Source organism: Varroa destructor, unplaced genomic scaffold, assembly GCF_002443255.2.
Source record: "Varroa destructor unplaced genomic scaffold, Vdes_3.0 BEIS01000007.1, whole genome shotgun sequence".
NCBI classification, from domain to species: Eukaryota; Metazoa; Arthropoda; class Arachnida; order Mesostigmata; family Varroidae; genus Varroa; species Varroa destructor.
Window position 1 is genome coordinate 34,343,030 of NW_019211460.1, and position 24,285 is coordinate 34,367,314.

Below are 24,285 nucleotides of genomic sequence, written 5' to 3' on the forward strand. Positions count from 1 at the left end.
AAACTAACGGTATAATTACTTATTAACATGTTTCGATACAGAACATCCATCTCTTAGAAAAATTTAGATTAGAAAAATTTTCATTATGTAGAAAGGTAGATATTACAAGCACCAGTTTCCTGTCAAATAAGCAACAGAGAGAGAAGATATTATTGTTGTTTCGAACGGGGTAGAATGGATGGAGAAAGGGTGTCACGAGCTACGGACGAATCAATCATAAAATTTTTCGTTTGATTGAAAATCTGGTATTAGTCAACATATCCGATTCGATGTGATGCGAAACTGTGATATCTGTTTAATTTTTGTGCGACTATTGCGCAAGCTCGCACACAGCGTGGATACGAGTGCTGCTGGGAAAACTTGGTTGGTTGTTAAACACACTCGATACTTGACAAACAATGGGTCTGTTTGGAAAGGATAAAACACCTAAAGATCAGGTAAGTGATACTAACAACATCTATAATGAGTACATATTTATTTCTTTATAATTTTACAGCTAGCCTGAGTTGCTCTTGGGACGAAGTGTTTTCCAGCTGGTAAAGACATTATTTAATAATCAACTTTCGTAATGTTAAATTCAATTATTGTAGATGTGTGACTCCATTTTAGTATATCAGTAAAAAACGTTCAGTTCTAATGCAAGCGCAGAAAGAATCATTACGTTGTTCATGTTATATTTTGCAAAAATCTATGACAGAGGAAAATGTGATTGAGCAATAAAGAAACATATTTCAGGTGAGTTGCAACTATACACAACTGCAAGATAAAAAGGTTATAGAATGTGTAAAAATTTCTGTTATTTTTGTTTCAGGTCTTGTTAGCCGTCCTTAAATCATTAGAAACTAAGAAAAAGTTTACTCACAAGTGATATCTGCAGTTTCGTTAACTGTATAATTTTCTTTTCTATTTTTCTATAGGTACGAGAATGGATTTCGAAGCTACGGAAGGAGACATACCAACTCGATCGGCAGATTCGAAGTATGGTTATATTTTGCATGGATCTTGTGATATATGCATAATCGTACGTGTTTGAGGTTCTCAGTTGACTTTTTACGTGACATCGTTTACTCTTACATCGATTGAGCGCCAATTGATTTTCTATTATGTTTCTTGTAGATATTCAACGCGAGGAGGAAAAGATCAAGAAAAGTCTCAAGGAGGCTGCAAAAAAGGGCGATAGAGATGTTTGCAATATTCTAGCAAGAGAAGTGGTCCGATCGCGCAAAGCCATTGCTCGAATACATGTTTCGAAAACACAAATCAACTCAGTGATCATGGGCATCAACCATCAGCTCGGTAAGAGCGTGACCTCGGTTGCGTATTTAAATTTATTCTAGACGGTAGATCTGTTCTCCACCGGTACCAACATTGCAGTAAATCTTTGGAATTTTTCAAATACATGTCACGCAAATCGGTTAGCTAATCGAGTTCTGAACGCGTAATAATATCTTTTCATTGTTGATATTTCTAGCTACCCTTCGTGTTGCTGGATCGCTGCAGAAGAGCACGGATGTGATGAAGTCCATGCAGTCGCTAGTGAAAGTTCCCGAAGTTGCACAGACGATGCAAGAACTCTCGAAGGAAATGATGAAAGCTGGCATCATTGAAGAGGTACGATGGACACTTACGAAACATAATAGTTTAAATTTAAAAATGAAATTAATTTAAATGACTAACTTTTTATTATGCCTTTCAAAGTAGTGTAGTAGTCCGGCTGATCTATGATTTCTTCCGGCATATGCTTGCTTCGAGAGTATTAAAGTACCTTTTTTAAGCTTCAATTATACTTAACCATATCTTGCATCTCATCTTGTTTCTCAGACTCTTATCTTACAAACTGACCGCTTATCTTTGTTGCAGATAATGCAAGACACATTAGATGAAACACTTGATAACAATGAGGAAATGGAGGCAGAGGCCCAGGAGGAAATTGACAAAGTCATATTTGAAGTTACCGCAGGCAAGTGTGCGGCGTGAATAGTTATAGGGCAACCAAACACTCGCCCTTTGGTATTTTCGTTTCGATACTATAACGCTATTCATATAATCTGGCAACCAACTACATGACCATGGACAAGGCGTAATTCTTTATGTTAATTTATCACGAGTTAGTAAAACCATCTCTCAAGAATGCCTTTTTTTTACCATACTTTTTCGTCAATTAATTGAGGCTCGATTTTGTCTTGGCTTACGTTTCATTCACAGGAGCTTTAGACACGGCTCCAGCCGCGGTTCACGGAAATTTAGAAGAGCCTGCCAGTTCTTCAAAGGAGGAAGAGGATCTCGCAGCGCTTGGAGAGCGTTTTCAAGCTCTGAAGAGCTAGGGTTTTCAAGGCGTTGTGCCCCTGCACGCCAACTTTGTGTTTGACGAGCTTTGCAAGTGTGTTTACTTTTAAAGAGTTGTATCTTATTTTCCTTACACTAGGACCAACGTGTTTGGTATACAGCATTGAAGCATTGAATACAACGATGAAGAAGACCGCTAATGTTTAACTGTAAAAAGGTGCATATTACGGGAATAAATAAATTACTATTAAGCAGACTATTTAATTTGATTATCATTTATCATGCTTTGTTTTGTTATTACTACTATCATTATTCCATTCCAAATTACATTAGGCGTATTTTAAAATAATGATACTGTATTTAACTAAAAGCATTCTTGTAGGACTGAACATAATTACATTTGTGTGAGGTGGTTGGACATAAGAAGGTCGACCCTTATAAACAGGGCGTCCGGTTGTTAAATTGTCTTCTCTTTCTGTCTCGTTGCAGAGGGGATATAGTACGCCGAGGATGGTTGCAAAGCATACGGTTTGGTTGCTTCTGCTTTTCATATTTTTGAGCATGGCACAAGTTGTCTTTTATTGTTTTTTAAGTTATTTTAGTGTAATGTTATCCCAAGATCCTAAACTAAGCAAGTTTGTCTAACTGATTAGAATCTTTGCATCATTGGTCAAGCTCCTGATGGGAGTTTTGGAAGCTACATCACAGATAATTGGGGTAACTCACTTCTTGATTTGCGATGTACATCGATTTCTGCCTTTTAATGAGATAATTTCTAATGTAATCGTTGATAATGAAGAATAATCATAGTGTTTTTTCAAACTAGTTTTTCCATTACCTGTTTTTAACTGCGGCTCTTTATGTAGGGTTTTAATTTATAACTCGTTGCTTGACGCGACCAGGAGATGCTCAAGCAGTTTCCGCTCATCCGTGCCTTACCTTTTTAAACTATTTCTTTACCAAACCTGACGCTTCACTTAAGGTTTCGGTCTATATGTCGTTTGCATATTTTCCTCCAGGTAGGCACTCATCACGTCGAACTCAAATTAAGAATATCGTTTGCTTCTGTCGATTGCTACACCTTTTATGCATGTCCTACGCACTTATGGAACACGTACACGTTTAACATGAAAGTTATTTTTATATTGAACGCGTAGTGTTTTTTTCTGCAAACTGTATATGGAACTTCGACTGCCAGCGTGTTGCATATTTGATTTGAACCAGTAGAGCTTAGCTGAAGCTGGCCTATCCCTGGCACAGATCCTGTCATCCGCTTTCTCATAGGACATTTTGCTGTATCTATCTAATGTGGTTTGCCAAAGCAACCCTACATGGAATCTGTTATAGTTTTTACGAGAATTCTAATAAATCGGTGATACGACCTGTAACTTAGCGACACATACTGGGTCTTACACTTGCGGTACCAATATTTATTCTTCTCATAAAAACGAATATTTTCACTAGATGTCAAACGACTCTAGGATATTCCCAGCATAAACAAACATGGACACGCTTTATTGAGTTTCTCGTCGCTGCTTTATAATAAAAACACAAAAATTTGCCGACGTTCACGTCACAATAAACTCTTGGTTTTTATTGACGTCCAACGTTTAAGCGGTGTCCATTTTGACACTTTCTTCGGAGTGCTTGCCTTTGTCCGACGCAGCCAGGCGGCCCTTAGCCTTACGTTCAAGTAGGCTCTTCCTGTCCTTATCAAGCTTTAGTTTAACAATTTGGACATTTGACGGGTGGATGGGCACGTACACGGAGTTGCCGTCGGCCTTTTCTCGCTGGATACGCTCGATGTATATACAATATCGTCTGCGATACACCTGCACCACTTTACCAACTTGTTGGCCCTTGTGGTGCCCACGCATTATTTGAACCTGTTGACAGATAGTAAGTAAATGAAAAAAATCCACAAACTTTAAAGCACATGAAATTGTTACATTACAATTCGGTTGTGTTTTACTGTCGATGTTGAATTAGGGAATAGGTTATTAACAATAACATCTGAATAAATGCTGTGAGTTTTTGGTCCAGTGCTGCCTTGAACATTGCCACAATCGTGTCTGACTGATGTAGGTACGACCTCAAACACGACACGCACTTTAACAACATTTTAGTTCGTGACAAAGAACATCGAGGACGAATTCAGAAATTTGTAATAAGTCACTTCCGCCATTTTCGAACATCGAAAAAGTACATACATATATAATTACCCTGCTCATAACCACAAAAGAAGCAACTTGTCTCAAAAATACACTATCCTAGGCTAAAACGATGGTACGTACTTCATCATCCTTACGGATAGGCATCGAGCGAACATTGTACTTCTGACGGAGGTCCTTTGAGAGAGTCGCGGACATGATCCTCCAGCGAATGTGCGATGGCGCGTTGAAGTGGCGCCTGCGGGCCACCCGTCGTGAAGAAGACACAAACTGGTTTCTCTTCATTTTCGAGCTGTAATAGTCGAATAGAGAGAGAATGACAAGTAAGTAATCAAGTTGATGCGCAGAAATTATCCTGCGAGGACCAATGTTAAATATTGAAGCTTAAAATCAAACGTTTCATCGTTCAAACGAGACGTTCAGTCGTTCAAAACGAAAAAAAGAAATTATCTTAAATATTGCACTAGTCAAACATTGTATCCAACAGCAGCCTTCTTTTGTCCGAACTAAAAGATGTTAACGGCGAAATCTATAAAGCACATTCACACTGAATCCTTCTCTTATGTACACCATCATTCTATAAGGCATACGACAGTCGAACCGACCACAACACGGTATCTTAAGGTACACGTGAATTCGAGTGCTATGCGAAAATTTATAGAAGTCTGCTAACACCAAGGAGCCATTTGAATGTGACATTTCCTTTGATAACTACAAGTAATTAGTAATACTTAAATTATTAATGAGATATAAAACAAATTAACCGGTAAACGTGGCCAACTCAATATAGCTCCTAATACCCAAACGTGTCTGGATTCAACGGATACTAGCATAGTGGTGTGGAACACCATTTTTTGTAGAACTGTAACATAGCACCATGACTTGACACGAACTTTCTCGTGAGAAATGAATAACTATAGCTTCACTCAAACACGTAATAGTGTCTGAGTGCCGTCAATTTTATTGATTTCTACGGATTAAACTGCACAAATTTAAGAGAAACCAACCTCACAGCAAGATGGCCACTGGAAAAAGACCTCTCAAACAGTAAATAAACATCGAGCCGTTTCGGTAAGCAGAAGACACTTCAAGCCGAATTTATTTTTAGTTCAGACTCAATTGCTCTAAGCAAATGTATTGCTAACCACTAACGTGTGCTAACCAACCACAAATATTTCTTTTCCAAATACACATAGAGAACGAAAATTTACTAAGCAACTTCCAAATGTTGCGAACATTTGCGATATTTGACGGCGAGTGGTTTCGAAATCAATTCTTTCTTCCAACTTTCTCCGACCTTATCAATGGTTTTGCCTGTGTTGTTGTGTGGGTTTCGTATGCGGGTAGCGGGTGGTAGCGAAGACAGCAAGCGGTAAACCACAGAGTGTGTGACGTTTCTCTTATACGCAGACTGGTATATGTCTGCGAGTCGGGCCTTCGTAGCGGGTTTCCTTTGTGTGAGTGTTCGTGGAGTGTTTTTTTGTGTTGACGGGGTACAAGTGACAGCCAGTTTCCGCGTCAAGTGAATAACCCCGTCGCGTAAGAACATTTGCGTACCGTTTTGTCACAGAGCAGTCATGTACACTGTGATACTCTAGAGAACAAGGCGGTCAGATTGCTCTGACTGATTGTCTGTCATCTTTTAATCGAATCATGGCCAGCTTATTAGGTCTCCCAATTGGCTCGCAACTCTTTGACTAATCCGTCTGGACAGGCATATCATGTACAATTAAGAGAGACAAGTAAATAGCACTGTTAAGTAATATTTTAGTCCTGAATATTTTCTAATTTCTTTGCGTGCTAGTTTGAGGGAGTGGTATATATAAGATATATTAAATAGAACTCTGCTATAGATCATACAATTGGCTTCCAAACCTCTTAAGACATTCCCGGAGTACCTGGTACTTATTTCTGTCCTGTAATTATAATTGCAATGAGATGCGTGTCGGTCACTTGGTTGAGATAAACAAGTAGAGAAAAAGGAGGAACTGAATTGTTTTTCACAAATCGTAAACAAGCTGAGGTGTGCACCCAAATGTATAACTCGATTGTGTTTTTATCGTATTTTTGATGTTTAACTTTCCAGAAGTTTCACAATGGTAAAGCTTTTCCATATTGCGGTACTTTATAAGTACCAGTCAAAGGTGACGCTAATGACGGCAGCTAGCGACCTTTCATCAATTGGTTTCTTCCAGCGATCTAGGTTTGTAAGATAATTCCTGAACTTACCTAATACGTTTGAGCCATCATTAAGGTGGCTGTATTTTATTTATTCAAAATATTTTATAGCCTCATCAAAAATTAAATAGGGTAGGTCTTAATAATGTCTTGGCAGGTTAGCAATCAACATTCTTTTTTGCTTTGCTGTAGTTCTTTTGTTAGCCATATTTAATCGCACAATACCTTTGATCTTAGAATATATACTAAAAAATATCTATATATATGACATTCTTAATGAAAGTAGTGTACACAATAAGAACTTTTCTTTATTTATTGGTGTTAGTAAATCAATCCGGAGATACACTGATATTAGTTGTGAATTTGAGTGAGATAGTGCCAATAACATCGTGTCACCACACGTAAAGGCCATGTTTCGGCGGCATCGAAAAGAAAGTAGGTTAAGCAGTTTGAGTCGATACCTTTTGTGAATACCTTATATATTCATGGAAACCTTTGTACGTATTTGATTGTTTAGTATTGATTTTTAATAGTAGATAGGATCGGGCCAATCTGATTGGAAAATAGCCGGTGGTTACGTTCACGTGAAAGATCGGGCAACGTGAGTTCGGTCTTGATCAAATGGTGCTCTTTGAGTACCATAAGTAAGAGAAAGAACGTTGCTAATTAAATAAGGAGTTTTTATTCAAGTATAGTAATAATATTAGTTAAATATAATAATACTACATTAATAATATTAATTGGCGTATAATAATATTGTTACACATATTGTGTAACTATTAACCTGTACAATACTCCATGATTAAGAATTGATGCCATTCATAGATTAGTAGTTAACTTCGAGCTTTCAGAGGCCGAGAAAACCAAGATACTTTTATCCTGAAATATAGTCCCATGTAGGAAAGGCCTCTGCGTTATTATTGGGTTCTGTGTTGAATGCGTAATGTAGATAAGATCTAACTAGCAGCAATGAAATTTCAGTGCGGCGGAGTTTATGAAATTTACATCGAGCGTCGTTGTCGAAAGAATGCAACTTACCACCAGAACCACAATCAAAGAAGGAGGTAAATGCAGCTTTGATGGCTAGTGATGATATTAGGAACAACAGTATATCAAGTTGAGTGAATTATATCGTGGCTGAGTACTACCGCTAGACTACAGCAGAAGCTTCTCTTTCATAGCAATTTTTGCGAGACGACTGTGCCCATAAACAAAATAACTGTCAACAAAACAGCTTTCTACCAATATTGTAAGCGTATCTGTAATATCGCTTCTGATTAATATTAACATATTCAATAATTTTTAAGTTGCCGTAAAAAAGCTACAGTAAAGTTGTTATCAAAACTTTCCGTTTCAATTTCGAACTTAGTATTTAAATCACGCTAGCAGTCGGACTAGCGTTGAGGCACCACAGTGCTCGTATAGTTTCTATTATTCTTATTCATTAAAACTCATTAAAACTACAGCGTTTCAATTTAGGTCATAGGTTAGAAGTAAAGTGAAATTCTGTGCGTATCATCACTTCTGGCTATCTGATTTACGAAAGTCTGCGACGTCTTGCAACGACAGATGGCACTATACAAGCTACAGTATAGAAGGAGTCCTGCTCTTGTCAGCGAAATTAATGCCTTTTGTAGGATCTAGTATATGACTATGTTTGCCTAAAGAAGCGCACTTGATTTCGAGGCTAAATTCCTCCTAATCTTGTTTGTGACTGTGATTAACATTTCAATTGGACCAGTGAGTCCGGAAAGTTTTAGTTGCATCGCAGCCTTTACAATAGTATGTCTACGTTCTTAGAGTAACTACTCTAACAGTAACCGCAGTGAACTTATGTAGGCAAATACCTGGAATTTGTTGAAACTCGCTTTAATATCGATAACTTTATACTATTTCAAATACTATTTCAGAGTACATGTGCCACTGTTACTTACGTTGCGATGGCCTGTCGGGTGTACTGATTTCGGATCACGAATATCCCAACAGAGTCGCTCATACGTTTATTAATAAGGTAAGGTAAACTCAATTTTACTAAATCGTAAATAGCAGTTATTCCTGTTGACCAGTTATGTACTTTTAAATTACGCTTTAATGTTTAAAACGCGAAGGTTCGTCTTGCTGAGATGTTCAAATTATTGACGAACATCTAGTAAAGCTTCTTTTCAGAATTCTGTTATACGTGTTTAGTCGCAATAATAAACGAGCAGGAAGAAAGAGAATAAAAATAATAGACTTATCGGTGGTATAACTCCAATTGTTTCTCGTTGGTTTATGTTAAAGTTTTTTAAACTTCCATTAAATAAAGCGTAGTGATGCTTTGGTTACTGCAACGCATTCCAATATCTTCACAGAGTTTATAATGCAGTACGTTTAATGCACGTTACACATTAGCATACCAAATACGCTTGGTTATAAAGAATTATCATTTTTAAACATGTAATTCATTCGGTAGGTCTTAGATGATTTTGCGGCGAAGTACCCTCCTGATACCTGGTCATCGGGAAGCTCGTTCCCCTTACCGGGTTTGGAGGCCCAGTTGGCCAAGTTCCAAACCCCCAATCAGGCGGACGCTATGTTAAGAATCCAGGCTGATCTAGACGAGACGAAAATTATTCTACATAACACGATCGAGGCAGTTTTGGAGAGAGGAGAAAAACTCGACGATCTTGTCGCCAAATCAGATGATCTCAGCTCTCAGAGTAAAATGTTTTACAAAACGGTTAGTTTCTCCAAAACGAGTGTGATTTTGTTGTGCTTTTACTTGCGTTATTAAAACGATTACCCAAGAATAACTTGCTTACAGACTCGTAGAGATAATGCATTAAGTTCTGTACGAAACTTTCTGCAATGAAAATTCACTTGTTGAGGATACGAATAAGTATGATCTACCACTTGTTTGTTACATACGCAACTGTAAAGCCACACGGGCTGAAATATGTGGCTAAATGAGCATTTGAGGAAATCGTCTTTTTTTTTTTAAACTAAAATTGAGCTCAGCATTCTCCTAAACAAAATGCTCGGATGACATAATCGTTGGTACGTCAAGTTACCTCGTATTACACCATGTCTATATGTCGTACTTTCAGTTTCGTATTTTCTTCAAATATGGAATTGTCAACATTCTAATTAAGGGATATCTATTGACACTAAATGCTTCTATATGTTGTCATTTCAGGCGCGAAAGACAAATCAGTGCTGTGTTCTTCTCTAGACTGCGCAATGTTTTCTCGTGAATTCTAAGTGTGCGTCGTGATCCTGTGGGATTTTCCAGAAAGGTTTATTGCCGCTGTCTTGGGGGAAAAACAAAATTTGACAAAATCGTCAAAAAGACCGACCCGCCGACAAGTGGAACCTTTTATTCTAGTTATGTCAAAGAAACGAATGACTATTTTCGAAATGTGTACCACATGGCCACATGTTCCAGAACAGGTAACAACACATACTATACCCAATAAATGACCCTATTTTCGTATCCTCACATAAAACAAAATCTATTAATAAATGTAGCATTGTTTAGTAACTCGGAAACAATTATAAAAATGAGTCCTAAAATAAGATCATGTAAGCTGTCGTAACCTTCAAGGATATAATAACCGTATTTTAGCTTGTAGGCGAAATAGCGAAAATACTACGAAGTAAACTCCAGTAGCATCGGCGCATTAACGTAACAAATATACTGTTTGATATGAATGAATCGATATATATTTTGTATATAAGTGTATGTACGTATAGGAAAAATAAGTGAAGTTATAATAATTACAATAAAATAGAAATACAAGCAAGAAATGGGATGAAACTACTATACATAAATATAGTGTGTCTACACTACTAGAATATTGTCGACGTTAAAATTTTAGTAATTTACTTGGAATATGTTAGCTAAGAAAAAGAGAAATCATTTTGAGAGAGAAACCAATTTTATTGTTATTCTCCCATTAAATGTACTTGTAGTTCGGAAGAAAATATCTAAATATAATTATAAACGATACTACTCTTGTCTTTCGTCTATATTATGCTCCTGATACTTGTCTTATAGATCGTTGCTATTTTAATAAAATTACTGTATTACTATATAAAAATGTATGAAACATACTAATATAAATATGAACTAATTCTTAAGAATATTTCGTCTCCAGATGATAACAGTTGCTGTATATGGGGTTCATTGCCCCGCGTCCTGGCGAATCATTGCTTCATTGAAAACACATAATCTGCAAACGCTGATTAAATTTAAATTGTCTCACAACGTCGTCTACCAATTCCTTATGGGTTCTATCTGTGGCGCCCAACCGATCCTTACATGGCCGCAACACTTCGCTGAAAACGTATTTAATAGCGAACAAGTTATTAGCCGCTATTTGGGCAATTATGCTAAGAATTACTAATGAATTACACAATATTAAACGACTCTTCTCATGCATTTGTGATTGATCCGTCTTCAGAAACATGCAACTGTGATACTGGACGGACCCGCAAGCTTCGCCCACCACTTTTTTTATCATTAATTAGACTAATTTGGTCCCGTACACCTTGGAGTTATTTCAGCAGCTCATTATATTATAAACAAATTTTACTCGCGCTAAGCGTGTCCAATACGTTAACTATGGTTCGCTTACGCCTTTCTTACACCTTTCCTGTAATCCCGTTATAACTCTCCTGAGATTACAAATCTTTAGCAATAATATATATATATAATGTGAACTCACAAAAGGTTGTTTTTATCAAGGGACCTAAGGGCGCTTTCTAGTGCCAAAATGTCAACGCATATTTGTAGATTGTTTCCTTGCACAGATGTCGCTTTAACGTGCTGGCATTGGCGAGCAACCTCAGCGACAAGTGCGGCTGCTATCGGGGGTAGCACCCGCTCAATAAGCGTAGGGCAGATGCGTAAGATTTGCTGTTGAACCTCTGTCAGCTCCAGAAGTAATTCCTGAGTAAAAGCCAGACGCAGTATGTTACAAAAATTACCTTTTAAATTGCCTTAATATCAAACAGAGGTCATTCGTCTTGTTGAACAAATACACGAGCGTGAGGTATAGAGTCTCAGGTACTTATAGCATCAGGTACTTACGGCAGACGACCTTCATTATATTTCTGAAAAATTCCTGTGGATGAAGCTTGTCAGTCTTTTTATGGTAAGCATGCATATATGAATGAAGAAACAGCTTTATTTATTTACCCAAATTGTCTAAGGTTTCACTTTTTAAATTAGGTATGGAGGTTCGTTCGTGTATGGAGAACGCTAAGTTGGCCTTTATTTCGAAACGAAGTATGATTAATAAATTAAGCGAAATCTTCGTAGTAACAATAGTTAAGTCAACTCCGAAAATTCCAAGGTTAGAGATAGATCTCTTGCAGCAAACTTACCTTAACATACGTTGAAACATCGTTTGGTATCTTGGGAGTGTTCCACTCGACGCTGTACTCCTGCATAAGTTCTTCAACCATATCAACGAGGGGTCTTTGCAGTCGGCTGATAACAAGTTGTAAAACCCTTTGATCCACCTGAGCTAATAACCGATCTCCTTCCTATGAAAAAAAAAAGCGTAAGTAGCAGTTAGTATCTGGACCCAATAAAAGCATCCACTAACGATAGAGTCATTTTACATGCGTTACAAGTATACTACATTATATGAAACTAACATATGTGATAACTTACCCATGGTATAAAGCAATAAATGAAAAAAAGTTATCTCTACCAAAAGTGCAGTTATTAAGTCTGTATTCACTAAATGAGTACAAACTAGAATATACTACTGGTATTTTAATAATTTTAACAATTTTAATAACGTTTATTTTAATAACAAATTTTAAACAAATGATGACACATGGCAAAACGGATTAATTTTTCACCTACATTTATGATGTCCGTTATATCGGGATACTGTTGGTTATCAAATGCGTCTTTGATACGTCGAAGTACGTGCTCACGACTAACAGCAACATTCGCCAATGTGATTAAGAGTTTGTCTTCGATTGAAAGGCGGCCACCTGGGCTGTTTCCACAGCCACGATCTAAGACCTCGCGTAAAATTGTTTGCGTCTATCATATACGAGAGTATTCTCAAGGAAAATGGATATCAATTAGCTAATTTGTACTCGAATTAATGTATTAATAGATATTAATCCACATAATAGTTGGAAGATTAGTCTAAGTTCAGAAATGTCTAGGTACACAAATTCCATAATGCGTACCAGGCTGACGGACCTATATGTTATTAAATATTAAAAAAAATTAAATATATATATATAGAGAAACGAATTGACAAAAAGAAAACAATTTTTCTTTGACAACAATTATATGTAACTCACGTAAATAACAAATATTCTTAATTAGATATTTTCTTTTTGTTTCCTATATTTCTTAGAATTTTCTTAGATAAGAGGCTAATATTGCAATGCAATATCTTCTTTTTGGATAAAGTATACATAACTTTATCGCTATGCAAGCTTTTTATTTTTCAAAAAATCAATATGAAAATACAAGAATTTCACCTTTTCTGTGGACGGAGCTTTCTCTAGGGCATTGACGTATGACTTTATCATTGCCTCTACATTCTGCATTATTGCAACTTTGACGTTCATTTGTTTAAACATTTGACCAGCGGAAGATTGTAGCACGTTCTCTTGAATCACCTAAAAAACAAATGCCCAAGCCAAATGGTAGTTTTTATTAACTGATAAACGGGTTTAGCAGTATATACACAGCTTGAGTCAACAATTATTCGTTATCAAGATTACTAAAACCTTTTAGAAGGTGTTGGATGAAGAGGATTCCTAGGCAATCCTCTTGTGGCATCAAATTCCGCGTTCAGCTTAACTAAACTATAGCCAGTTGGTTACTATTTGAATTGTTCATCAGTCTCGGCATAGTTACATTTGACTGGTGTGAATTTCATCACATACGCTAGGCGTAATTTAGACATCATTAGCCTACATGGTGCTACCATTGAGGGGATATTTATGCTAAAAGGTTACAGCTTACACAAAAAACTAAGACATGTTTATTGTGTAGAATCGAATACGTACACAACCCTGAATTAAATTGAAAAAAACATTAAAGGTTGTTTTATTCAGGATAACTAAAACCATGTTTTGACCTTGAAAGATATTCATAAATAAAAAAAAAAGATTAGTTTTACTCTGCATACACAGATATAGATTACAATACAAAGTTGGTAGATAACCAAATTAACGCGAAATATGTAACTGTCTATTGGGAAATTCTAAGAAACTAGTAAATTTTCTAGAGCCAAAATTGTGCGACTCTAATGGTGTTAATTAAAACTGACATTCATAGTTCCCTTTAAAACACTTATTATTAAAGCAGTAATCGTTGGTAATAATATGTTACAGTAATAACATTTACAGCTGTCGAGGCCGTTTCAAAGTACTTTAATGCAAAAAGTAATGTCTTTTTATTAGATTGTTGTCAGTTGTCGTCAGGTGTATTAGATTGTTGACAAATCCAAAAGCTATTTTCTAAGCAGGTAAAATATATGTACCTGTAATGCCTCAATGACGCGGTTTTCAAACAGAAGAGGTAACTGCGACGCTCCGAAATGTGCGCCTTGGAATTGGTTGCCACCCCCGCCGCCAACCATAATTCTGCCACCACAGCCCACTGGAGCTGAAGGAACATCAAACGACGAACTGCTTTGCCACGTCTCGTATTCATGTAGATGACTGATATCTAATTATAAACACGTGTAAATTGAGAAACCTGCTAAGCTATAAACGTGTATAGTTGCTGTCGATGTATTATTTACACCTAGTTAATGACATCTCATTGCAAATTTTAGCTATATTAGTCAGTCGAGGAGAATAGCTGTAAATTAAATATGATTTTGAAGAGAAATAATCTATTTGAGCATAGAGAAAGTCAACTCTGTTACCTAGACCACTTAATAAAATTTTCAAAGCTCAACTACTTGGGTCTGTCCTGCCTAAAACATACAGTCCTTTGACTCACAGATAGAGGTATGTGTCAAGTTTCCTCTATATTTCTTTACGTCATATGGCATTAAAACTGACCCTGTGCTGCTTGACTCAGTAGCGAGATGATTGCGTGCTCACGAAGGTCCGTAATAAGGCTTTGCATTCTGGCAGCTGCGTGTGGGGGATCCAACTTCAACACGCTGGAGTAGCACTTCCTGCAGAATGGTACAGTAACAATAACACCATCTTAATTAATTTTATTAACCTTGCTAGAAACACATGGCTTTGGAGACTCATATCAATGTAATAATTTTATGTTTGATCATGGTGAATGACCTACCTGACATGCCGGAGGCAAGTCGGAAGCCATGGGCCGATCGACTGGCTAGGCGAATGGGGCCAAGCCACTACGGGACTCATGGCAGGCGTGGGCAACAGTGCAGATCGTACCTCAAGACAAAGTCGGGACTCCAACTGTAAAGTTAAGTCGCTACTGCGACGTTCTTCTTCTTCACTGGGGGCTGTTTGAATTCCCTCCATATCTCGCTGAAGGTAAGCTTGCTGGAGTCTATTCAGGCATCATTGGAAATATCATAAGTCATCTTAATATGTATCGTAACTGACATATTTTCAGATGAAAACGAATAGAAAGACTATTTTACATTACCATAATATAAGATGTAAATTATAAAATGGAAGCTGCATATTTTCTCTCGACAAAAATACTGTATAATGCACAATTAATCCAAAAATATATTGCTGCTCAGTTCTTTTATATCTAAACCGCTTTGGACCGACTCTGTAGATTTAAGTTGAATCGCCATTTGACAACAACTGAATCTCATGGAGTGTATTCACGTTGGTTAAGGGGCGATGCCAATTTTCTCTCAGTTTCTTTATTCTGTCTCATAAAGAATTCCTGGGTTTAATGTTACAAAACTAATCAATTTTTTAATTCGGTAATCAAATGTACTGCTGTGAATTTAATTTACCAGGGGTTAAGAAACCTCACAATCTGCCTGCGTGATATCTGGGGAGTATGGTGAGAGCAAAAGAACCTTCCGCTCAGGTTTTGCCGCGCGCTTTGATCGACCTTTGCACGGTCTGACCTGGCACTGTCATGAAGAAGGACGATTTCGCTAGTTCGTTCACACGATTGGCCATACACAGATTCTTAACGTTTTTTTGGTCCTTCTAAACAATTTCCAAGTGTATATCAACCTTCTGGTTTCCAGTATGGAGTTCTCGCTGAATTTTAGACTTAGGCGTATTTCCTTAGACTACCTATTTACCTCTATTATTCATATTAACGTGAAGACACCATTTCAGGCAGAACATTTTTTTTGTGCAGGAAACTGCCGTTGTGGGTGCCTGTTGCTTAGTGCCAGATGAGATATTCAGAGGCCGTGTTTTTAATGTTTCACAAAGTTTACGGGCGCTTAGATTCTTAATTTTGAATAAAATTACATTGATTCAGGGTGTCTGGTGACAGTCGACTATCCTCGGCCAATTGCCTAGGTTGTTGCCATTCAAGGTCATCTCCGATCTCGAATAACCAACCGCACCACCTGGTCTAAGATGTCAGTTTTTAACTTAACGAACCACTTTCGAGCATCTTCTTTAATTGTAGAGTTTTCGTTATATCCTGGGTTGCTTCTGTTCCTTTCTAAAGCAAGTATCGAAAATTAATTCTTCTATTATTAAGTATAACCGCATTTAAAGTCTGAATTTTAACTAACGTTTCCCCCAGCGCAGCGGAAATCATATAGTGTTTAAGGAGAGGAGAAAGCGTTTTTGGATAGCATAAAGGGAGTAAATAGGATGAGGAACAGTCGACCTTTGAAAGAACCCGCACGCAGCTTTTTGATTTACTTACTTGAAGAAATCTGGAGCATTACTGCAGAAGAATCTGCAGAGACTGAGCACGAATTCTACCTGTGGAGGATCACTCTCCCCTTCAGTATCAGTCATGCTAGCTCGACTACAAGCCCGAGATAGGTGAAGGTTTTTTAGATCATCCATAGACTTGAGAAGCCACTTTTGGTTCAGCTTGATTGCCTCCCAGCCTGGATTCCGTTCCGGTTCCAGTTGTACAAGGTAGCTAAAAGGAAGTTAACACAGCGTTACGTGAGTTAATTTAAAAGTTGCCACAGTGCACGATGTAACACATCCACGACGTTATACCTGTTTTATATCTGATTGTATCTCTTCCAAATACCTGATGAGCTTCTTGCGTTGATCAAGTGGTCCCGGGAATTTTCTGATACCCTCGTAAAGCTTCTCCTTGAACAGGGCCACTTTCGATTCAACATCATTAAGGACCCGTTTAAAGATGCCAACCTCAGTGTCGTGAAACACTGAACGGGCACGCGCATAATCACTTATGACTGTGTCGTACTCTCCCTGCGAAAAAAAAATAGTGGAATATAAAAATAACCATTTGGGTTATTGACGTACCTAAAAACGTGGTCATAGGGAAACTTCATATTTTTTTTTATATTTACACTTAATTTGTCTAAGTCAGAAGTGATATTAAATTAGCATAGAAAATTTCCGTCAAGAATTATCAGTACCGTTTATAACAGAGGCACATGTAATGCCAGAAATGAAATGCAGAAATTAATAGTTACCGCTTTGACATTGTGTTCGATTTGGGCGGGCAAATTAAAGAGAAAGCGGAATTTGTGCAGAATCGATAGCGAAGTTCTCATTGAATCGGAGCTCTCTTTTCGCCTCAGAATTTGTTCAAAGATCGAAGATGCCTCGTACAAGGTCTCTGTAATTTCAGCACCGTGCAGATTACCAACGAGAACAAATCATAAAGGGCATGTAAAATGTCAAACACAAGCAGACACTGACAGAAAGCTAACGTAAAGGACTACAACAACCATTGACTTACCTTTGAGGTGCTGCGCTACATTTTCTGTAAGAGCTGAACCCATCTCAGTGCGGTCCTTGTTCATAACTTTATTGAGTTCTTTAAGAACATCAAGGCACTTCACAATTGCATAAACGTTAGACTTGAGAAATGTTGTAGGTCCTTCCTGTTGGTTGCTTACACGTCTTTCTAACTCTTTTAGACCAGTACGAAGATTCTCGAAACTAGAGAATGAAAATGAAGCAAAAAGACAAACAAAGTAAGATGAAAACACTGCATACGGTACGCATCTAGGTTCGCGGCCGCTTGTTAATTGAAACTTGTTAAAAACCCACTAGCTGAACTATCTTATCAAGTCGCGGGGTGATTTCTACAGCAATGGAATGGCAATTCTACAACCTTATTATACACAGTAAAAAATTGTCCCTATATTTGACATTAAGTTACTACTAAACATAACGTTTCATACAAATAGTGGGAAATCATTCTAGTAACAGTAGTTTTAGACAAATAAGAAAAGCTTGGTAGCTATAACTGACGATTTGTTCGAACGTAGAGCACAATATCTGGTACCTGCATTGCATGTGGTTTGTAAGAAGATAGAGGTCTGGACTAAAGTTTCGGGAAAAAACGTCCGTGGTCTTATCTCCAAACTGAGCTTTAAGGTCACTTTCCTTGGTGGGACTTAAGGCAGTTTGGTCAGCTCCACCCAGTAGGTTAAGTTCTTTGGCGAGCGACGACGACGAAGTAGGACCTTTCATCGATGGGAAAAATGGCCCATGGAAATGATGCGCCTCATCCACCCAAACAGCGGACTCTACCGTTGGCGATACAGATTCATGGATGCCTAGCAAAAGAATCATTACTTAGTATGATATACTTGACATACTTAGATGTTGATATATTTGACATTTGAGTAAAGGATTGCTTTTAGTAAACCAATGTTTACCCTTAAATTGCACAGTGCAGCTTCCTTTTCCGCCGGATTTCGTTGTAATAATAACGTCACCCACACCCGAACAGATCCGAGTCCGTGTGACAATTTTGTGCGAAGACTTCCACTCCGAGAACATGGTGCAATCCATACCACAGATTGTCACGGCTGAAAGCGCCAGATTTATGTTAGCTATATATGTTGCGCTGCATTGGTAAGACATAAAACTGTGCTGTGCTAAAAGCGCTTGATTCCATTTGCATAAAAAAGCTAACAGCTAAGCATTTCCCATGATATGCAAAGAAACACTTTTTTTTTACGAAAAGCTTAATTCACATTCTATTTGTGGGTGTATATTTGTCAGGCAGTGTGCATAAGTATGTATTTGACATACTGCTTGCAAAACTATCCAGCATCTAACAACTGAGGAATAAAACGTGCAGTACAGGAATGAAGAATTATTATTTTTGACTACATGACCAAGCCTTCCTTTTTTTTCTTTCTTCTATGTATTAAAAGCGTGCGCAAACCTCAGCAGTACAGATTCAATATGCTACCGGTACTGGCTGGTCGTAATAACAGGTGAAATCAATACATTCGCCTCCTCCTCATTTTCTCTAAAGCAGATAATTCGGCCTTTTGCTCATCGTTTCAGTGGACCCGAATGAAAGTAATAGCGAGCGATTGCAATGATTATAAATACTTCAGTTAAGTTAAGAGAAAGTAGAATAGATGGCGAGTTCTATCGTTATAAATTGAGGATAACAGGTGCGTTCATAGGACATTACGCCAGGTAAAGGAAATACAGCAGAAGGGACGGGTATAAAGATCCACGATAGCCTGTCCTGTAACAATGGTCATGCATTAGCCACATATTTCTGATACAGTTCTCAAATCTGTAGTGCTTTGAAGCGCCGATGCTGCCCGACCAAAATGTTAAATTCGAATATCACATGAAGAAACACTGTATGATAAGCGTTTGTGACTTTGTGAATGTAGGCCTGTGTCGGCATGCTTAGCTTGTGTCGTTGATCATGCTCCAGCGTTTTGGTACGTAGTCGACTTTTATACAATTAAAGCTGCCACATAGCATGTTACCGTCGTTTAACCTATAAAATCTATTTTGAAAATGTTTTTTTACTTTAAAGGGGGATTACTTCTTGCAAAAAAGTGATATGCGCTTCCTGATAAGCACTTTGGCATGCACACTCTAGATTGATTAAGAATATTTATTTATTTTCAATAACATATAATCATACATAAAAAAGAAGTTACTTAACTGTCAATTATTTTGGTATTCAATCAATTGCACCTTCAACCCGCTTCAAACATATAGCCTTAATAAACAATTGTTACAACGTTACTTCTCATCGGCAAATGAAGTTCTCTATGATTGCATCTACCTAGCGAATTTTTATTTAACACAGCAATTTAATATATAAACGTATACTTACAAACAAGGTCATTTTGGCCGGTTCCAAAGTTCTCTCCTCTTATTGTCACCTTGGTTCCTGGCGAGCCCTCGGCAGGCGAAAGGCCTGTGACCTTTGGGGTATAATCGTCCATGCTGCAAGCCAAGAAAAATCAAAAGCTCTAGCGACAAATAGCCTAGAAAATAATTGATTATGATATCCCTAAACTTTTCCAGTTGTCATAAATAATTTTGCATTAAAAAGCATTGTATCAAGTACACGTTGTTTTGCATACGTCACACTCAACTAACTACAATAGAAATTAAATTTTCGTGCATTAATAATATATAGAAGAATGCGCGTCGGATGTAATCAATGTCTCGAAACTTTCAACTAACCGAAATTGTAATAGATTTGTATCAAATTATAGCTTAAGTCAAGTGTACTTCTCTTATTCCGGTTGACCCCTCTAAGTCGTTGTTCTAAGGAACTGTATATGTCTTACGCATCTGTTCAATAGAGTTTAATGTAGTTCTATGTAAATAGTTATCTGTTACCGGTTTAAAAGGTGCTAACGCAAGTTCATCAAAAGAAAAGGCCGTTTAAGTTATCTACTCGTTTATTACAATTGTCATATAATTAAGCGTTCTGGTGAATCACATTTGATTCACAGAAAGACTCTAGCAGTGTATGCTCAACGTGTTAGATCAAAGTTTGGAACACGTTCAGTTGTGTCTTAAGCCAGATCAAATGCATTAAAGTAGTATCATTATTATCTTCAAGTATAGTAAGTTTACTTCTACTATAAGTTTGGCATGCTCTACTTACAAGTATACGTAGTATTATTTCGCTTCGTTCGTACCAGCATTTCAAATAATTGCAAAAAGAAGGTATGGATTAGGAACACACAGTAACTTTTTTGTTTAGTTATGATCTCAGTGATAGACCCGGGAAACCACGCTTAACAGTTGCTGGATAACTTTCCAGCTGGGTCCAGCTTGGACCTTATATAGGATTAACTAATAAAATTTTAATATAGCGTTTACTGTACAAAATAATAGTGGCGGTGCTATAATAATACAATAATTAAGGTGTATTACTAATAATAATTAATGTAAAGTATTTTGCAGGATGCGACACTTTTTCTATCATTACTTTTTCGAGAATCTAAGCGTTGTGAGGACTGTAGTTTTATCTTGTGACGTTCGTACAAACAAAACATGTTTTGGAGCAAAAATGACAGAAACTCACAAAGATAATGTCATAATCTCACTACTGATATATTATATGAGTTCCTTCATGAGCTAGGCACGTTTACCAATTTTTCTTATCAAGGACATTTTTTAGTTCCTGACTGGCAAAAGGTTTCTTCGTACTTTGGCTTTCAAAGAAAATCACGAAAAAAAAAGCAGTGATATTAGTTCACACGACCAAGAAGGCCACGCTACAAGTATCCTGCCTTCATCAAACCTATCTTTCACTGCCCTTAGTGCTTCGTGTGCCCAATAGCAGATAGCACTGCCTTGTTGGCACCACATATTATTTAAATCCGACTTATCTAGTTTCGTAGATGGAAAATCCTGGAAAGCAACATGTTTTCGCAGGGTCAAAAACACGGTCCAATGGTAGCTCCCGCCCAGAATTCGCACAATACGGTTACCTTAATCACGTAATGTGGTTCTTAGTAAATAGCATGAGCGTCATTGTGTGCTTATTTATGGCAGTTTTGTGTATGCATCAAGGCGATTACGTACGAATACATTTAACCTGAGACGACGATTTTTATTACGAATGTGGATGGATCGCGTTAAAACTGTTCTTCGACTTATGTATTAAACGTATAACATTTTGCATGATTTGCAAGCTTTAACTCTTGGGTTAACTGACTTTTTTTTACAGGAACGGACACCACGATTTTCGTACATATGAGCTAGTAGAGTACGACAGACTTATATGTTATCCTCTGCAAGAAATTGTAGGTGTCAGGATTTTCTGAATTGCTGCCTTCATGACTTTTCTGTGCGGATTCTCCATAAGGCATGAAGTAACGGATGCAGGTACACTTCTTTCAAATCTTTGGACAAAACAACATAATATGATTGTAGAGAACCGAGCACTTTTAGCATGTATTGATACTTAAGCTTTACAGCAAGAGTTCTTATAAAAATTTTACCCCGACGATTTAGTAGTCCTCCGAACATTCTAATTAATTTATATATATATATATATATATATATATATATATGAGACAGTTTGGCGAGCTATTTTCCTCGGCGTATGTGCATTCCTTTGCTATTCCTGGTAGCAGAAACCCGGTCCTTTTTAGAACAAAACCGAAAACTCATCATGGCAGAGGCAAAAAGTTCATGTTCGAAATATAAGCCAGGACTAATTATCGTATAATATGCTAATGTCCTCATATCGGACGAACTCGTACCAGGGTTATAAACTCTATTAATTGCCTAAAATCGACGGTCTACGTTATAATTACTGTGTAGTACCCAAAAAGTTCGACGATTCCTCGCACGAGGCAAGATGATGGAGATTAGACCATATGGACTCGAGATTTCACCCAAATGGTATAACAGGTCTATAATAATAATGATACTAAAACAAGATGATGCTAAATGTTAATGCATAAGTTCGTTGATGTTTCCAAGAGAATTTCCCATTTTTACAATTAAATCATCCCGATGTAGAATTAACAATCAGTCTTTTTAGACCTTTGCATAATTTCGTTTTCTTGACGTTTTTTGACTTCTGGTATACTGTCGGCCACATATTTATATCAACCGAATTGTGTGTAGAAAAACTATTGAAAACGACTCGAGCAGATCTATACGTATCAATATCACCCTGCTCACGATTAAAATTAGAATTCATTCACACATTTAAAGAACTAATCTTTAAAAATAACTTGCAAACCATTTAGAATCTGAATCAAAGTCTTTATTGACGACAGGTATATTTAATAGATACATTTGAAAGAAACACTCTATCGCCACATGTAACATTTTTTATACAAACTGCTGTTTTCATTTAGACGTGACGTATTAGCAAACGACATCATGTTTGTCCCGATGTATTTCAAACACCCTGAATATATAGACCAAATATTTGAAATCTCGAAATCGATTCTGGAACGAAAAATAAAGCTCTGTTAACGAGGCATTTTTCAATAAGATGATGCGCACCTACCTCGGTTTTTTCTGGTAAGAGTCGAAATCTATGAAGGAAAGTAAATATTACTGGGCAAATATCATAAAAAAACATATAATTCGCGTGCAATTATACCAGGACGGCTCTAAGTTTCTAAGTAAATCTAAAAAATAAATTTTTCATTATCATGTGTCTCGTCGAATCAAACCTGGCCACCGCAAATAATCACAATCGTTGGAGCCACTTTCAAGAGCATCAACACGCAAATACATAAACACTTCACTCGCCTTCAACTATAATTTGGATCAAATGTTCAGTAGCCCTCGTAAGACGATTCAAGCACCGTGCGATGTTGGCTGCTGTAAGTATTTCTAGCAGCAACGCAGACATTCGCTATTACTTCTACTCCAAACAGACGCAATAAAACAAAGCTAGCTTCATTGAATATTAGTTATATATTCTGACCAGATTGTTTGTAAGTTAGCACCATCACCTAGAATATTAGGATTATGCGGTGCATATTGAATATATGTCACTGTTAATTCAATGTTTTTTTACAGGAAACAGTCAAGAAGCTAAACGAGGATAAAAACTAACGCGGATCATTGCGGTACTTTAGTAGCGGTAGCAGAACAGAGAAGCACCACTAGAGCACACGCATTTCTCAAATCATTGAGTTCGAGGAAGCATACATAGAAATGGTATGATAAAAAAAGGATGAACCGACTTGTTTACTAAACAAATCCTCACAGCACCGTCTGCGATGTAAGGTACTCTAAGGATTTCAGTTTGTTCGAGTTTTAAAAAAGAATGCGGCTGACTTCTGCCTGATGGATGATTATAAGTCAGTACACGAGCAATCAAATAATAACTGAAGTTTTTTCTCACCTTAGCATACCTTCTGCTCTATAATAATAGCTTAACACCTATTAAACTATAACGAAGAAAACATATAGGTAAGAACTGTGAAATGATGATTTTCATACAAAAAACCGGATTATTTTAAGTCGAATACACTAAACTTGTCTTTGATAAATACGTCACTCACAGAACATAGAGCTAAGTTAATTCAAGGTACCGCATAAATCACACAATAAAGATAGTCAATATCGCACACTTACGAAATATAGCTAAGCAGAATCGGAAGTATTTTGTCCTTTCAATTATGTGAGCTTGTTCAGTTTAACTTTCCCATTCGACGCAGTGCAAACTCAATGCGAACGGAGGCAGTAACTCGCCGTTTCATGTATGGCCTTTGAACCCATACCGTCACTATTTACGGTACAGTGTCTAGTTTGCTGGGTTCCATCCAGGACTTCACCGTTAACC

At 37.2% G+C, this 24,285-nt stretch overlaps 4 protein-coding genes across 12 annotated transcripts; 2 read left to right on the forward strand and 2 right to left on the reverse strand.

The window, feature by feature from the left end:
• The first annotated feature begins 34 nt into the window (after positions 1-34).
• Vps24 (vacuolar protein sorting 24) lies at positions 35-3,684 on the forward strand. 4 transcript variants are annotated; one of them, XR_015317828.1, is made up of 8 exons: positions 35-437; positions 918-978; positions 1,117-1,296; positions 1,472-1,611; positions 1,861-1,960; positions 2,206-2,503; positions 2,776-2,814; positions 3,306-3,684. XR_015317828.1 is itself a non-coding variant. In XM_086975846.1 (6 exons), the coding sequence occupies exons 1-6, from the start codon at positions 399-401 to the stop codon at positions 2,322-2,324; spliced, it is 639 nt and encodes a 212-aa protein (XP_086831972.1). In that variant the 5' UTR covers positions 35-398; the 3' UTR covers positions 2,325-2,545. The 4 variants fall into 4 exon arrangements, 1 of the variants encoding a protein (XP_086831972.1); XR_015317827.1 differs by having other exon boundaries at positions 2,776-3,684; XM_086975846.1 differs by lacking the exons at positions 2,776-2,814; positions 3,306-3,684 and having other exon boundaries at positions 2,206-2,545.
• Positions 3,685-3,843: 159 nt separating this feature from the next.
• On the reverse strand, positions 3,844-5,611 carry RpL26 (ribosomal protein L26). 2 transcript variants are annotated; one of them, XM_022814175.2, is made up of 3 exons: positions 5,465-5,611; positions 4,581-4,749; positions 3,844-4,172 (listed from the first exon to the last, which is right to left on the reverse strand). In XM_022814175.2, the coding sequence occupies exons 2-3, from the start codon at positions 4,740-4,742 to the stop codon at positions 3,897-3,899; spliced, it is 438 nt and encodes a 145-aa protein (XP_022669910.1). In that variant the 5' UTR covers positions 4,743-4,749; positions 5,465-5,611; the 3' UTR covers positions 3,844-3,896. The 2 variants fall into 2 exon arrangements, with proteins under 2 accessions (XP_022669910.1, XP_086831981.1); XM_086975855.1 differs by lacking the exon at positions 5,465-5,611 and adding an exon at positions 5,222-5,246.
• A 150-nt stretch (positions 5,612-5,761) lies between these two features.
• On the forward strand, positions 5,762-10,623 carry Ykt6 (YKT6 v-SNARE homolog). 4 transcript variants are annotated; one of them, XM_022814173.2, is made up of 6 exons: positions 5,762-6,211; positions 6,544-6,660; positions 7,617-7,699; positions 8,546-8,646; positions 9,088-9,354; positions 9,811-10,623. In XM_022814173.2, exons 2-6 carry the CDS (start codon positions 6,554-6,556, stop codon positions 9,844-9,846), a joined length of 594 nt encoding a protein of 197 aa, XP_022669908.1. In that variant the 5' UTR covers positions 5,762-6,211; positions 6,544-6,553; the 3' UTR covers positions 9,847-10,623. The 4 variants fall into 4 exon arrangements, with proteins under 4 accessions (XP_022669908.1, XP_022669905.1, XP_022669907.1 ...); XM_022814170.2 differs by having other exon boundaries at positions 5,762-6,199; XM_022814172.2 differs by having other exon boundaries at positions 5,762-5,996.
• Sec5 (exocyst complex component secretory 5) lies at positions 10,534-24,219 on the reverse strand. 2 transcript variants are annotated; one of them, XM_022814163.2, is made up of 16 exons: positions 24,078-24,219; positions 19,840-19,952; positions 18,401-18,553; positions 18,025-18,298; positions 17,473-17,675; positions 17,204-17,349; positions 16,792-16,976; positions 16,450-16,674; positions 14,914-15,141; positions 14,670-14,788; positions 14,141-14,328; positions 13,131-13,271; positions 12,493-12,678; positions 12,003-12,164; positions 11,342-11,565; positions 10,534-10,952 (listed from the first exon to the last, which is right to left on the reverse strand). In XM_022814163.2, the coding sequence occupies exons 2-16, from the start codon at positions 19,949-19,951 to the stop codon at positions 10,829-10,831; spliced, it is 2,670 nt and encodes an 889-aa protein (XP_022669898.1). In that variant the 5' UTR covers position 19,952; positions 24,078-24,219; the 3' UTR covers positions 10,534-10,828. The 2 variants fall into 2 exon arrangements, with proteins under 2 accessions (XP_022669898.1, XP_086831967.1); XM_086975841.1 differs by lacking the exon at positions 24,078-24,219 and adding an exon at positions 23,244-24,049.
• Between the last annotated feature and the right edge of the window lie 66 nt (positions 24,220-24,285).